The 14,212-nt window shown below is 52.4% G+C and overlaps 1 protein-coding gene across 1 annotated transcript in view; it reads left to right on the top strand.

The window, feature by feature from the left end:
* Positions 1–5,389, top strand: part of CTDSPL (CTD small phosphatase like) — a 136,377-nt gene extending 130,988 nt beyond the window's left edge. Inside the window, exons 9-11 of the mRNA XM_021717710.1 lie at positions 1,649–1,770; positions 3,510–3,583; positions 5,188–5,389. Coding sequence (XP_021573385.1) covers positions 1,649–1,770; positions 3,510–3,583; positions 5,188–5,243 — 252 coding nt within the window. The 3' untranslated portion in view covers positions 5,244–5,389. The remainder of the gene's footprint in view (positions 1–1,648; positions 1,771–3,509; positions 3,584–5,187) is intronic.
* Positions 5,390–14,212: the final 8,823 nt, after the last annotated feature.

The raw sequence follows: 14,212 nt of genomic DNA on the forward strand, positions 1-14,212 counted from the left end.
CTTAATGGTTTAATTTTATTTTAATTATATAACACATTTGGCTAGGCGTGGTATCTCTCGCCCGTAATCCCAGCATTTTGGGAGATGGAGGTGAGAGGATTGCCTGAGCCCAGGGGTTGAAGACCAGCCTGGTCAACTTGGCAAAACCTTGTCTCTATAATAAATTTTTAAAAATTAACCAGGTGTGGTGACACCTGTAGCCGCAGTTCCAGCTACTTGGAAGGCTGAGGCAGAAGGATCACCTGAGCTCAGCACCTCAAGGCTGTGGTAGCCATGATCATGCCACTGCACTCCAGCCTGGGCAACAGAATGAGACTCCAACTCAAAAACAATAATAACACATTCACAAGCTTCTAGCATCGAAATTATCAATGAAGATAGAGTTGGAAAAGTCTGTGTTCATTTCTGCCCTTGCTTCTACTCTCTCCCTATCCCCACAAGGGAGTCATTTTTAATTAATCCTTATATTGTTTTTCAAAATTACATGTGAATTTTTATGTTTCTAAGCTGTCTTGAGATTTGTAATAGGGTCAGAATGTTTGGGAAGCGGAGGCAAGAGGATTGCCTGAGCCCATGGGTTCGAGACCAGCCTGGGCAACTTGACAAGACCTCATCTCTACAATGAATCAAAAAGTAGCAGGGTGAGGGGGTGTGTGCCTGTGGTTCCAGCTGCTTGGAAGGCTGAGGCGGATGGATCACCTGAGCCCAGCAGGTCGAAGCTGCGGTGACCGTGATGGTGCCGATACATTCCAGCCTGGACAACAGAGTGAGATTCCAACTCAAAAAAAAAAAAAAGTAACCAGAATGTTACTTTTAAACATTTTTGGTTTTCTCAAATTTCTTTGCAGCCCTGGCTATACCCGTTACCACCCTTCTGCCTACAACTAAAGGAAAATCCTGTCTCTGCCCACAGCTTCAGAGTGGTCTGCATACTTTTAACTGATAACTACCACCTGTAGGAGGAAATTTACCACTTCTCTCTGCCATATAACATACCATAGTGACCCTGAGTAGAAGCTGTCCTGTGCCATGGTGGTGGTTGGCATATAGCCTCTGCTTGCACATGCGCGGAAGTGTAAGGAGCTGACTTGATTCAAGAAAGAGTTTTATGAAACTGGCAAGTCACCACACTAATTCTCATATGGTCTATGCTCTGGCCTCCTTTTCTGTGGTAGGAAAACAAAACAGGCAAATGCACACAAACTGGATACATTTATTTTATTTTATTTTATTTCGAGTCAGGTTCTTACTCTGTTGCCCAACCTAGAGTGCAGTGGCGTGATCACAGCTCACCGCATCCTTGACCTCCTGGGCTCAAGCAGTCCAAGTGACTGGGACTACAGGTGCACGCCACTGTGCCTTGCTAATTTTTTCATTTTTTTGTAGAGACGAGGTCTCGCTATGTTGTTCAACCTGGTCTCGAACTCCTGGACTCAAGCAGTCCTCCTGGCTCGGCCTCCCAAAGTGCTAGGATGACAAGCATGAGCTACTGCGGCCGGCCAACATTTAACTTTCGCATCTCCCAAATCACGTAGCTTTGGATTGACCTTGGTTGGGACAGGGGACCAAAAAAAACAATGTTGAAAGTACAGGGACCCAGTCAGGCTAGGTGCAGTCCTGCTGCCTCCTCCATGCCACTGTCTTCCAGGTGCCTGTGCAGTCCTGGTTTGATGACATGACGGACACGGAGCTGCTGGACCTCATCCCCTTCTTTGAGGGTCTGAGCCGGGAGGACGACGTGTACAGCGTGCTGCACAGACTCTGCAGCAGGTAGCCCTGGCCTCTGTCCGCGTCCCACCTGTGTGCTCTGGAACCTCTGACCTCGGGGCCTGCCTGCCCTGGGCTCCCCTGGAGCAGCAAGTGAGGATCCTTCATGCTCCAGGCCACAGGGTGAATGTGGCCATGCCTACTCGTTTTGTTTTTTAAGAACAGAAGCAACTATTTTAAAAAAAGAACTCTTTTAACAAATTTCATAAAGGGACATGCATTTTACTGGATTTGCTTTTCTTAAAACATACCAAAAAGAAAAAAAAATAGAGAAAAAAAAAAAGCTTGATATCTATCAGACTTCCTTTCAACTGTCCTCCCTCCAAGCAGAGCACCTGTCCCCTTCGGTCCCAGCTCGGAGCAGCTGACCCAACTCAGAATCTCTTTCCTACAGGATGAAGTGCCTTTTGAATGTTATTTTAAGCTGAGAGTTAATTTTTCTACACAGCCTATTTCCAGACATCTTTTAGTCTTTTATTGTCTTAGATACTCTAAGAAGATGAACACAACAATTTTCTAGAACCTGGTAGCGTGTCTGTGTGTGGCAGGGGGTGCTGAGGGAGTGGAGTGAGTCATAGGACCCTGTCTCCCAACAGGTGTGACTTTGCTCTGACGACCTGTGGCATGCTACAGGGTCAGGTTCCTGATAGGAGTATTTTGTGACTGTGTCATTGTCTCCATTCATTTCTGACCCCGTTTGGAATGTATCTGCAATTGTGTGGCTCAACATTTGAGGAAACAATAGATTCTTTTATATGATTATTTCTGATGGTGACAAATTTATCTTAAGGTCCCATTTTCCCCCATGAAAAGTGATATCATGTCACTTTTACTCTCACACTACTGCCATACTTCTGTGGGGGTTTTTTGTTGGGGTTTTTTTGTTGTTGTTGTTTTTTGTTCTTTTTTTTTTTGGTAGAATAGTTACAAGAAACCCTAAAACCCTTGGATATTTAAAAAAAAAAAAATCTGTTGATTGATTTTTAAATCTTTCCTTTCCGAAAGCTGGATACACATGGAGCTGTTTGGGAATTTTCTTTGCTGCTATCGCGCTGCCACCAAATGGAATTGACCAGCGGCTGTTACACTGTTCTTTGCCACTGTGCCTATGCTCAGAATATGCTCACTGCTAAGCTACAAACTTGGACAGGGTCAGAAATATAGGTGTCCCACCCCAGTGCAGCCTGCACCAACTGTCGCCCTTCCCTGGCTCTGGCCACCAAAGAGTACAAAGGCTAAAGGGCCAAAGCCCTGCACAGGGGTGACAATCATTTGCAACCACAGGCCACATCACATCCTGCTGGATCAACTGACCGTTCTCTCCTGAGAACCTGCGGCCTCAACCAGCCAGCCACCAAGCTGATGTGGCCCGAGTCCATCTCTTGGTCTTCTCCTTTGAAGCACAGCCTATTTCTGAGCCAAGGGTGGGGAAAGCCTGTCTAGACGTGGGACTCATCGCCCTCGATCAGGGAGAGGAAGGGCTTCCACCCCCAAGCCCTGGCTGTCTTTGCAGCCTTTCCCAATTTGGTGTCTAAGAAGTGCCATGTTCCTTGTTTGACAACAAGACGGTCTGTAAAGTATTGCTCTTAAAAATAATTAAGAACCCTTTCATGTTGGCACCTTTGCCTTAGTCCTCTGTGGGTTGGTCCTCAGCCAGAGTTCTGGTGGGAGCGACTTGGCACTAACAAGACTGGAAGTTGGGGGTCAGATTAAAATGTCCCTTTTTTGCTTTCATCACAAAGTCACGAAGCCAGCTGCCAATCACGTCCTCCCAGCAGCCCTCTGGCCTGTGAACTGCTGTGCATTCAGAAGGGAAGTGAGTATTCAGGGGGCAACCAGGTTTCCCAACATTCTGAGTGTTCCTAACCCAGTAATCCACATGCCAATTAACATAGAAACAATCCCTTGCTAGACGTTACCACAGATGATGATAGTGACGTGGCAGATCTGTACATGCCACAAACCTGCATTCGGAAAACCAGTCATTAAATGAACCCACTGCCTTAAATGTCTTGAATGTTGCAGTCAGGTGTCTGTCGTGTGTTGATATCCACACAGAACTAGGCCCTCACGAGAGCCTTAGAACCCTCACTTGTGCCCCCTTCCTTGTTGGCATCACAGGGCCTTATTTGGAAGAGGGGACAGAGAGGAGTGAAATTCTAAAATATATCAGGGGATGTAAACCTAGGAATAGTGCTCCACTTCTGACAGAAGGAGTGAAGACACTTGGTGGGCTTGAGCCAGACACTTCACGTCGTAGTTCCTGAAACTGTGAGCACCATTGCACTAAGCCAGTGCAGAGCTGTTGGGGACGGGGCCCGGTTTCTGCCACCACAGACACAGAATGTCTTGGGAGAGCCAGCCAGCCCTCTGAGGGTTCTGGAATCTGTGCACCTTATTTGACCACACTCCAAAATTCCATTTTTGATTTTAACTCTTGAATCTGCTTTGTGTACATAATCAAAATATCTATCTATCTCTATATATTTTTAATCATCTACATGTAAATGAAGCAATAGAATTCTAACATAAGGCCAAGAAATGAGATGAATGTTTGGGGCTTATGTTTTCTAAGGTAAATACGGGTATTGTTGTTAATTATTACCTTCTATTAAATTGTGGGCTTTAAACCCTAATGAAACCTAATAAAACCTATTCCTCTGTGCCATGTACTTCCCATGTTACCAAAATACCCCTAACTCTTTAGCCAAAAGAGAAGCCTGGCCACCTAAGCTTCCATGGTTCTTTCTGTACCAGGTTTAAATGCCATCTCCCAGGCAAGTATTTTTGACATTAAGATCTGAGACAGGGAACCTTGGGTTCGTGGACGCCAGCCCACTCTGATGTCATGACTTCTCTGGCCAGGCTTCCAGTGGAGGTTCACAGGCACTCCTGAGGTTGTTAACGCTGTGTCTTCCATGTGTTCTGGAATCCACGTGTTGGTCTATGGTTTCACACATTGGCTGTTTGTAAACAATGCATTTGTATACTGAAAAGGAACACCTGTCATGGTCGACGGCTGGTGGGGAAGCTCCTTTGACATGGTGCAATTTTGATGAGATGACTTTGGGACATGAGGATGGCCTGATGACACTGACTTGTCATGGTTGCAGCATTTGAACTTTTGGTGTACACAAGAATCCTGTAAGTCTGTAACCTGGCAGCACTTTACCACCCCATCTTTTTAAAGATGGCTTTCTAATAAAAAAAAAATCCAGGACCACACAGCCCTATGGTCAAACACTCTTGACGTTTGTGCCTCTGCTTTTAAAGGTGCTGTGTTGGACAGTTGGCAGGCCAGGGTTCGAGAAGAGTGGATGGCTTGAAGCACTTGCAGTTACCTGTGCAAAACTGGCTGGCTGCCTCTGTTCCTATCTTACTGTAAATTTAGTCATGTCTATTCCTGTTCCATTCTCCCAGGAGCTTCTCTGCAGACTGACACCCCCCAGGCAATGGAGGTGCTGGTGTCTGAGTGATCATGGATGTCTGTTGGACGTTTGAATGTGAGAAACAGTACTTGGGAAATGCTACATGTGGAATGTGCACGTTTCTGGGGCGAATATTGTCAATGAGAAGTTTGCAATGATTTCCTTCCTGCCAAAAATAAACATGTGAAACTGCACTCTCTTGTGAATGGACTGCTTCTTCTTTGGCAGCCACGCCTCTCCTCCCTACAGTGTCTGCCCTCTGTACAGCCTCAAGCCAGCCCCTGGGTCTCCTGGTGTCCCCACTTCTGGGGAACAAGGGTGGATGGGAGTGGGGCTGCAGGACCTTGGGAGCCACAGACCTTGGCCCTAGGTAAACATCCTGCCCAAATTGCCTGTCACCTAGAGAGTGACAGCTGTTTGCCCCCTGGCTTCCTCTCCCCCGACAGAAGAAGGGGTTCCAGCATACTCTCAGGCTTAAAAATGTAGCCTGAGAGAACTGGGCCCCGCTGTACCCTAGAAGAGCCACAGGTTACGTTGTGTAGGGGGCCTGAACCCAACCCACACCGTGTGTACACTGGCTGGGGCGAATACCAGACAAAGCATGACGGAATCAGAAAAAGAGTAGGGGTGGACCAGACAGTTTTCTCACAATGAGACAGTCTATCAGCCGGACACAGTGGCTCAAGCCTATAATCCCAGCACTCTGGGAGGCCAAGGCAAGAGGATTACCTGAGCTCAGGTGTTCAACACCAGCCTGGGCAACTTGGTGAGACCCTGTCTCTACAATAAATCAAAAAATAAGCCAGGCGTGTGCTCCTTTAATTCCAGCTACTGGGAAGGCTGAGGAAGAAGGATCGCCTGAGCCTAGCAGGTCGAGGCTGAGGTGGCTGTGAGCATGCCACTGCACTCCAGCCTGGATGACAGAGTGAGACTCCAACTCAAAAAAAAAAAAACAAAAACAAAGACAGTCTATCAACATTGCCCTCAGCCCAGCCCCTCTGTGCATGAATATAAGAGGGGTAAGCAAGTCCCTCTCTGCTAGGGGCTCCTGTCAGGAACTTGGACATGGCCTCACCATTCTCAGGACTCAGTTTCTTCATGGTACTGTCTAATTCAGATTTTTAAAAACTCCACTGTCAACACTCTCATCAGTTAGGTTTTATGCCCATTTTGTGGATGAAAAAACAGGCCAGCCGGGTGTGATGGCTCATGGCTATGACCTCAGTGTTTTGAAAGGCCGAAGTGAGAGGAATGCTTGAGACCAAGAATTCGAGATCAGCCTGGGCAACATAGTGAGACCTTATCGCTAAAAAAATAATAATAAAATTAACTGGATATGTGACACATGCCTGTAGTCCCAGCTACTCGGGAGACTGAGGTGGGAGGATTGCCAGAGTCCAGAAGATCGAGACTGCAGTGAGCCATGATGATGCCACTACACTCCAGCCTGGGTGACAGAGTGAGACCCCAACTCTAACAAAAAAGCAAAAACTGAGGCCAAACTTTGTCAAGAGACAAAGCTCTGGTATATTCATCCCCAACAACTCAGGACCCAATATGTGTGTCGGAGACCCAACATTTACCCAGAGACAAAGCCCCCAGTACCCCACAGCTAGTCTGCGCCATGCCACCTCCCCCCAGGTTTCTGCTCTCCACAGTGGAACAGCTGGCCCACCAGGGAGAAGCCGCCTCAGCTTCCTCCCCTCGACCCTTCACCCCTCCCTGACCCTCTCTTTCCTCTGGCATCTACCCTGGACACTGGCTGCCTCACACCTTTGCATGTAAGCAGATAAATGACTGAGAATTGTGGCAACCCCCAAGGCTGAGGAATCCTGTGAGCACCTGCCAATCCCCTGACTAGGTGGGTTAAAGCTCAGTCATCAAGAGGGCACTTACTTGGGACTTGGGCATACTGAGATTTCCCCTCCCAATGTTTTCTAGTTTGAGCACACATCATCTGTCTGTTACTGGACCGAGAAAGGGGTAGGAAGCCCTGGAGGTGGACAAGAACAGCTGGGAAAAACCAGCCTGGGACCATGGCCCATTTACTGACAGTCTGTGCATGAGAGGTACACTGGGGCTGTGGCAGAGGCCCTGGAGTAATAGTGGATGCTTGTGCGGTAAACCCCTGTGCCAGGGCTGGCCATGGGCCAACAGGCTGCTCAAGGCCCAAAGCCACCAACCAGCAGAGCCACCAGCCTGACCTCTGAGAACGGGCAGACAGGAGAAGCCCATGACCCCCAGAGCTTTCCAGCTCAGACCTCCACGATGGCTCCATCTCCTGGCTCAGCGAGTCTCAGCTGTGGCTGCATGCTGGCATCAACTAAGGGCTCAAAAATACAGATCCCTCTCCCCCCAATTCTTTGTGGGGGGACCTGCATCATGTGTAAGTGCACCCGATGGCCGGAAAGGGCAGGCAGGGCTGAGAACCCCAGCCCCAAACCTGCTCGAGCGAAAGGCAAGGCCCGGACCCTGTTCCAGGCCTGATGCCCAGAGATGGCACTTTGGACAGGGCTTTGAGGGAGGTGGCATGTGTTGCTCTGCTTGAAAGATCAGTCGTACATGTTCATTGCTAAACATTTAGGAAATCCAGAAAAGTACAGAGAAACCCGCCTGGGCCCTAGGAGGCTCTCCCAAGGCAAGGGTGAGGAGGTAGGCTGATAAGAGCTCCACCTGGGGGACAGCATCTGCCTTCACAAGGTGGGGAGCTCCCATCGCAGGAGATGGAACTCCCATGGCCACTGGAGCCCAGGGTCACCCGCCCTGCAGGAACAGAACCCCACCTTCCACCACCACTCCCTAACAGGGGCCGCAGCTGTCCTGGTCCAGGCTGGGTCCTGCTGGTGAGTGAGCTGCCAGGAAGGATCACTCACCCCTGCCCTGGTAAGGCAGCGACACCGCCTTCCTGCAGAGGCCTGGGTCTCAGACCGTTCTCTCACCCAGGGCGTCTCCAGGAGAGGCCTGCAGGACCCGAGGCAGCAGTTCCAGGCAGGGGTCCCGATCCTCAATCGGAGGGACGCTCCCCACAGGGCGGGGACTCCAAGGTTCAGCATCTGCCAGGGAGGGGCTAGGACAAGGATGGGGCGGAGCCCGGAGGGGCGGGGCCCAGCTGGGGCCGCTCCCATCGCCTGAGTCAATATTGACACGGAGCGGGCTGGGCCTGGGAAGGAAGATAAGCCAGGCAGGAACAAAGTAGCCCGAAACCCGGGGAACCTACCCAGGGAAGGGACGATGGATTGCGGAGGGGCTGGGGCGGGAAGAGACTAGTGGGGCGGGGTCGCGGGCAGGACGGGGTTAGCAAGGCAAGCTCGACTCAGGGCCGGCAGCCCCCTTGAAGAGGGGTGGGGGTCGGGTGACTGGGCTGAGCAAGGAGCGGCAGGACCTCCAAAAAGCAAAGAGCTCTGGGGAAGAGGGAGGGAAAGGCGGGGCGTGCAGCCCTTACGCTCTTGTAATGCTTCGGCTGCCTGTGAGCCTACCCTCGCCTCAGTTTCCTTTCTCCACGCCATAGGTGTGGTAGCCATGAGCCAGAGGTTGTCTATGCCGGACACAAGGTGGTGCTGCTTATCTTAGTCCCAGGCCTGGCCACAGAGCCTGCCCGCCATCTCTCCTGGGCCTGGGATCCCAGGGTACAGGGCGGGTGGTTTGGGGTAAGACAGTTCTGTCCAGGCAACATCTGGGTCCCAGAGAGCAGAGAAGTCTGAGGGGAGGGGTCTTGGAGAGGTTCTTGTGTCTCCCACTAAGCTGCTGAGGCTGGACTGCGCCAGGTGGGGTGTCCTGCCCACCCTGGCTTCTCAGAGGAGAGGTCAGCTCAGAAGGAGCCTGGGAGACCTCTCCCAAGTCTTCAGTCAGCAAGCGATGGAACAGGGTCCAAACCTGACTCTGGAGAAAACAGTGTCACTGCCCAACCCAACTCCAGGCCCTGGCTTCAGGACACAGCCTGCAAAGGGTCCAGACACACACATATCCCCACTGGGTCAGGCACCGGCCACAGGAATACATCAACAAATACTTATTACCTACTGCAGCGTGCCAGGCACCATTCTAGACACTGGCGGGGCGCGAACAGGCCCAGCCCTCAAGCACATCCCAGCTGGGACACAGACACTAACCAAGAACCCCAGTGAGTGAGGAGACCGGGTTCTGCGAGTGCCAAGGACGAAAGCGGTGATGGCTTGGGAGGGAGACTGCTTCAGCTAAGGAGGGTGGGAAGGTGCTGTTTTAGCTGGGGCCTAAATGTGGAAAAGGAGCCGCTGGGGAAGAGCTAGGGAAGATGAAACAAGGGGCCGGGCTCCCCCCAAGCAAAGGTCTGGAGAGAATGAGCTGAGCAACCTCAAGGGACACGAGTGAGCCATGGGGGGTGTGGGAGAGGCAGCTGGGCACAGGCATTGGGGGTTTTATTCTAGTCTTAGTGGGAAGTTAGTGGGAAGGTTTGGAAAGGGGAGTGGCATGAGCTGGTTTATGGTTAAATACTGAGGTGAGGGTCTCCCTCCAGTAACTCAGAGACAGAAAGTGGAATGGTGGTTGCCAGGGGTGGAGGAAAGGGGGAATGGGGAGTCAGTGTTTAGTGGGTGCAGAGTTTCAGTATCCAGATGAAAGAGTTCTGAAGATGGATGGTGGTGATGGTTGCACATTATGAATGTCCTTAATACCCTACAACCGTACACTTAAAAATGGTTAAGATGGGCTGGGCATGGTGGCTCATGCCTGTAATCCCAGCAGTTTGGGATGCCGAGGTGGGAGGATTGCTTGAGCTCAGGAGTTCAAGACTTCTGTGAGTTATGGTGGCACCACTGCACTCTAGCCTGGGTGATGGAGCAAAACCCTCTCTTTTAAAAAAAAAAAAAATGGTGAAGATGGTACATTTGAAGTGTATGTTATCACAATTTTTTAAATTTGGGGGGGAAAAGATATCTCTAGCCACTGTGGGAGGATGGACATAGGGGCCCAGCAGGCCAGGGGACACAAAGGGAGGCTCCAGCTGCTGACTGGTGAGGGACTGGCTCCTGGAGCAGGGCAGGGGCCGAGACAAGGAGGGGCAGGCTCAGGATCCGCGATGAACCAGCCACCAAGTGGAAAGAGGAACTCCGGGGTTTGGGGCCCAAACAGTCTCCTGGATGTTCACACTGGTGTTCCTGAGGTTCGAGAAGGTTGATCTTAGAAAGGCCTGAGGTGATGTTAGGTGTAAGAACAGATGTGCCCGAGAGTCAGTAAGAGGCTAAGGGCGTCAGAGACGCTGGTGTTTCCATGGTACTTAGAGGCTTCAGACTGGAGCCTGGAGAGAAACCAGAAACCAGGCAGGATCCAAGGCCGGAGCTCTGTGCCCGCTGACATTTAGAGGCCCCAAAGGAGACAGACGGAGTGAGAGGGAGGGGAAGATGGTGACAGAACCAACCATCAGCTTCAGGAAGAGGGGGCACTGGCGACTGAAGGAAGCTCATTTTCCAGGTATTGTGGCAACAAAGACGAGCAGAGCGGGTGGGTCCTGGGGAGAATAGGAGGTGAGGCCACGGGAAGAAGCGAGCTCATAGGGTTTTGAGCTCACAGGGACAGAAGGGGACAGGGACACTGTCACAGGGACAGACAGGCTTGAGCTCAGGGCACCCTGTCACATGTGAAAATTAGACTGGCCCACTGGGATGCACACATGAGGTCTGACAGGCAACTGAGGTACACAGGAACAAACCGAGTGCTCTGTGACAAAGGCATCCCTTCCCACACCGGAACTCTTCACTACATCTGTCACTCACAGTCACATTTGGGCTGTCTGTCCTGCTGGGTACAGACTGCCCCAGAGCTCCTGAGTCTCCTCGCCCCTGTGACAGGGACCTTTGTGGTATGAAGACTAGGCATGGAGGGTCGTGAGGCCAGTGGGCAGGCTTGAGCAGTGTGTCTTGGAAGGGACTACCCACATTGACTGGACCATGGCTGGGATGGACTGAGGCCTGTGGCCTAAGGTAAGGGGAAGTTATATCTTGGAGTTTCTGGAAGGCTCTATTTCCAGCACCTCCTCCTCCCCACAATCAGAGAGAAAGTGACTGTGGGCATGGCAGCCAAGGTATGGGAACAGCATCTTCCCGTGAGAACTGGACCGGCCTCTCCCATGATGGGTATCAGGGCTCCCTGGGGAGAGCTGTGCCAGGCAATGAGCCCAAATTTGGGGCAGGGACAGCAGAGATGCCCAGACAAAGCCCAGGCCCCCTTCCTTCCGAAGTGACTTGGCTCTCACAGAGCCTGACCCCACAGCCCCCAGCCTTAGTCCCGCTTTCTCCTAGAGTCTGCTGGAGTGGCATGGCCCTCTGGGTCCAGGGGGAGCTCATCACCCAGGAGGTGAGACCTGGCAGACTCAGCCATGACCCTAAGAAGGGTCTGGAACCCAGACAGCTCAGTCAATATTTGTTGACTGACTACCTGATTGACTAAGTTTGAATGCCCAGCCTTCTGAGCACTAGCAGTGGGGTGTGTCCCGCAGGGCGGGAGTTGGGGTTGAGTTACAGTGGAGGGGGGGCGGTGGGCAGAGCCTGGCCTCGTGCCAGGCCCAACACTGCCCACAGGCAGGAAGAAGGTGAAGGTGTGGGAGCAGTTTCCTGCAGGTAGGCGGGGATAGAGAAGGGGCCTCAGGGAAATGGGAGGGGAGGGGGTTGTTCTGAGTTGAGGGTGTGGAGCCCTGGGTCCCAGGGTTCGGACCGCAGAGCCCACAGAACTGGGAGGCATTCGCAGCTCAACAGGTGAGAACGTTGATGGGGGCAGGGCGACTGTGGTGGGGCAGCCCAAGGGGAGAAAGGGACAGATTCCATATCTCTGTCACCCACCCCGTTCCAGCAGGCAGCACCCCTCTGCCCTTCCTGGAAATTGGGCAAAGTAGCCTAAGGCCTGGCCCTTCACAGGTACCCAAGGAGAAAGGAACCACGCACCTAGGGGAGAGAGAGGGGCCCGGAGGAGGGACGCTTGCGGAGGAGAGGGGTCACCAGGGACTGGAGAGGGCACTGGGAGAGAAGGAAGCAGTGCCTGGGGAGAGGGAAGGGGGATTGCCAGGGGAGGGAGAGGTTGGAGGAGGGGGGGATACCTGGGAAAGGAGGGGTGCCTGGGGACAGAGAGGGGAAGAAAAAGGAAGGGAGAACAAGGGGGAAGATGGAAATTCAAAGGGGAGAAGGGGGAGCCAGGAGGGGGAGGGGCGTGGTAAAGGGGGGCACCCGGTGGGCATGAGACAGAAGGGGAAGCCAGAGGAGAAAAGAACTGGGCATCTGAAAGAGAAAGGGGCCCTGAGTGGAGGGAAGGGGCCTCCAGGGAAGAGAATGGAATTTCTGGGTGGGGAGTGGACATGGGGTAGGAGGTTCCCCACTCAGGGAGGTGGTGAAAGGGAGTCCCCCCCCCTCACCCCAGGGAAGAGAGCAAGAGGTCTTGGGGAGTTGGAGAGGATGTCTGGGGAGGGAAGGACCCATGAAGGAGAAAGGGATTATCAGGAGGAAAGAAAGGTACTGGGGAGAGAGAGGACACCCACTGTTTTAGCATCCCTTCCCCAACCGCCCCAAGAGCCCAGTGAATGCAGGTGACACAGGGGTGGGCCTCAGGCTCTGGTTCCCAGCTAGAGGCTCTGGCTTGAGCTAGTATCAGCACACTCCCAGCCCCTGGGGATGACGCTTTCCCCTCCCGGTGAGATCAGCCAGGTCCCAATTTTCTTGGCTGCCAAGTTTGACTTTCCTGTCCCCCATGGGGCCCTGGGTGCCACTGCTCTGAAGCCGCCAGTAGTTCTGTCGTTCTGTCACTATGTCACACTGTTCCCTGAACTACATCTCGCCGATCCTGTCTGTCTGCCTCCTGGTCGCTGCCACTGGTCACTCTTTCTGCCTGTCACTCAGTGACCTACTGCAGCAGGGTCACCATTGCCTGTCACTGTGCTCACCACTCAGTGTCTCACACTTTTCTATTGCATGAGATCATGCTTCATGGCCACTGTGTCTGCCTGCCACTCGTGTTGCTGTCACAGCAACAGGCCATCGGCAGTTGCCACACTCCTAGGGGCAGGTGGAGTGCACAGGTGACTCCCAGGTACTCCATTCATTTTTACTCAGTCCAGCCCTGGCACAGCACGCTTTCTCATTCCACAACTGCTTACTGAGTGCCTGCTGGGCAGCAGGCAGCTGGTAGCCTGCGGTAAGCAAGGGAGCAAAACCCTGCCTGCAGGAATCTTCTGCTCTGGTGTGGGAGACCAAAGCCCACAGCGCGCGTGGTTTCCATAGGGTGTCAGAAGGGCTGCGTGCTGGGATGAACGCAGCTCCAACCCCACTGCTCGTTCTGTTCCACAACCTCCCCGCTTCCCCCACCTTTCCATGGCTGCCTGTTGGGTGTTGCCCATAGCGAGCTGTGAGCCAGGATCCCTGGACAAAAGAGCCAGAAATGCGAGCCACTCTCTGCTGCCTATTGTGCTGTGCCTCTGATTCTCACGCCGTATCTCTCCTCAGTCCTCCTGGTCAAGCAGGACCAGCAGAGCCTGGGGTGATCCTACTGTTGATGAGAGGCAGCTGTGTTGCCCAGACTGGTCTCAAACGCCTGAGCTCAAGTACACCTGTAGTCCCAGCTATTCAGGAGGCTGAAGCAGAAGGATCACCTGGGCCCAGGGTAGTGCTCCCTTATCGTGCCAATGCACTGCAGCCTGAGACCCCAACTCAAAAAAACAAAACAAAAAAACACAGCTGAAGTAGAGGGGGAGGGGAGAGGAGTTAACACCACACCAGGGCCACCATGAGTAAGAGGTTCAGAAAGAAGTGATTTGTGGGTCTACTGAGTAAAGCAGCAGCAAGAAGAGTAAGCTGCAGCTGGCAGGATTTAGTTTCGCTAGGAAGACTGCAAGAATGACCGAGCCTCACACACAGGTTTCTGAAGAAGTGGTGCAGGAGCATGAACGACCTACATGTAATAAAACCCACAGAACTGAGAGCTCCTGCCTTCCCCCCAGACACCTCTCATTCCATGTCACTCGCTTTCTGTCCTCTCATTCTCTCCCTCCTCTGCACACTCAG

This window comes from Carlito syrichta, unplaced genomic scaffold (genome assembly GCF_000164805.1).
Source record: "Carlito syrichta isolate Samal-C Ts95f unplaced genomic scaffold, Tarsius_syrichta-2.0.1 Scaffold310396, whole genome shotgun sequence".
NCBI classification, from domain to species: domain Eukaryota; kingdom Metazoa; phylum Chordata; class Mammalia; order Primates; family Tarsiidae; genus Carlito; species Carlito syrichta.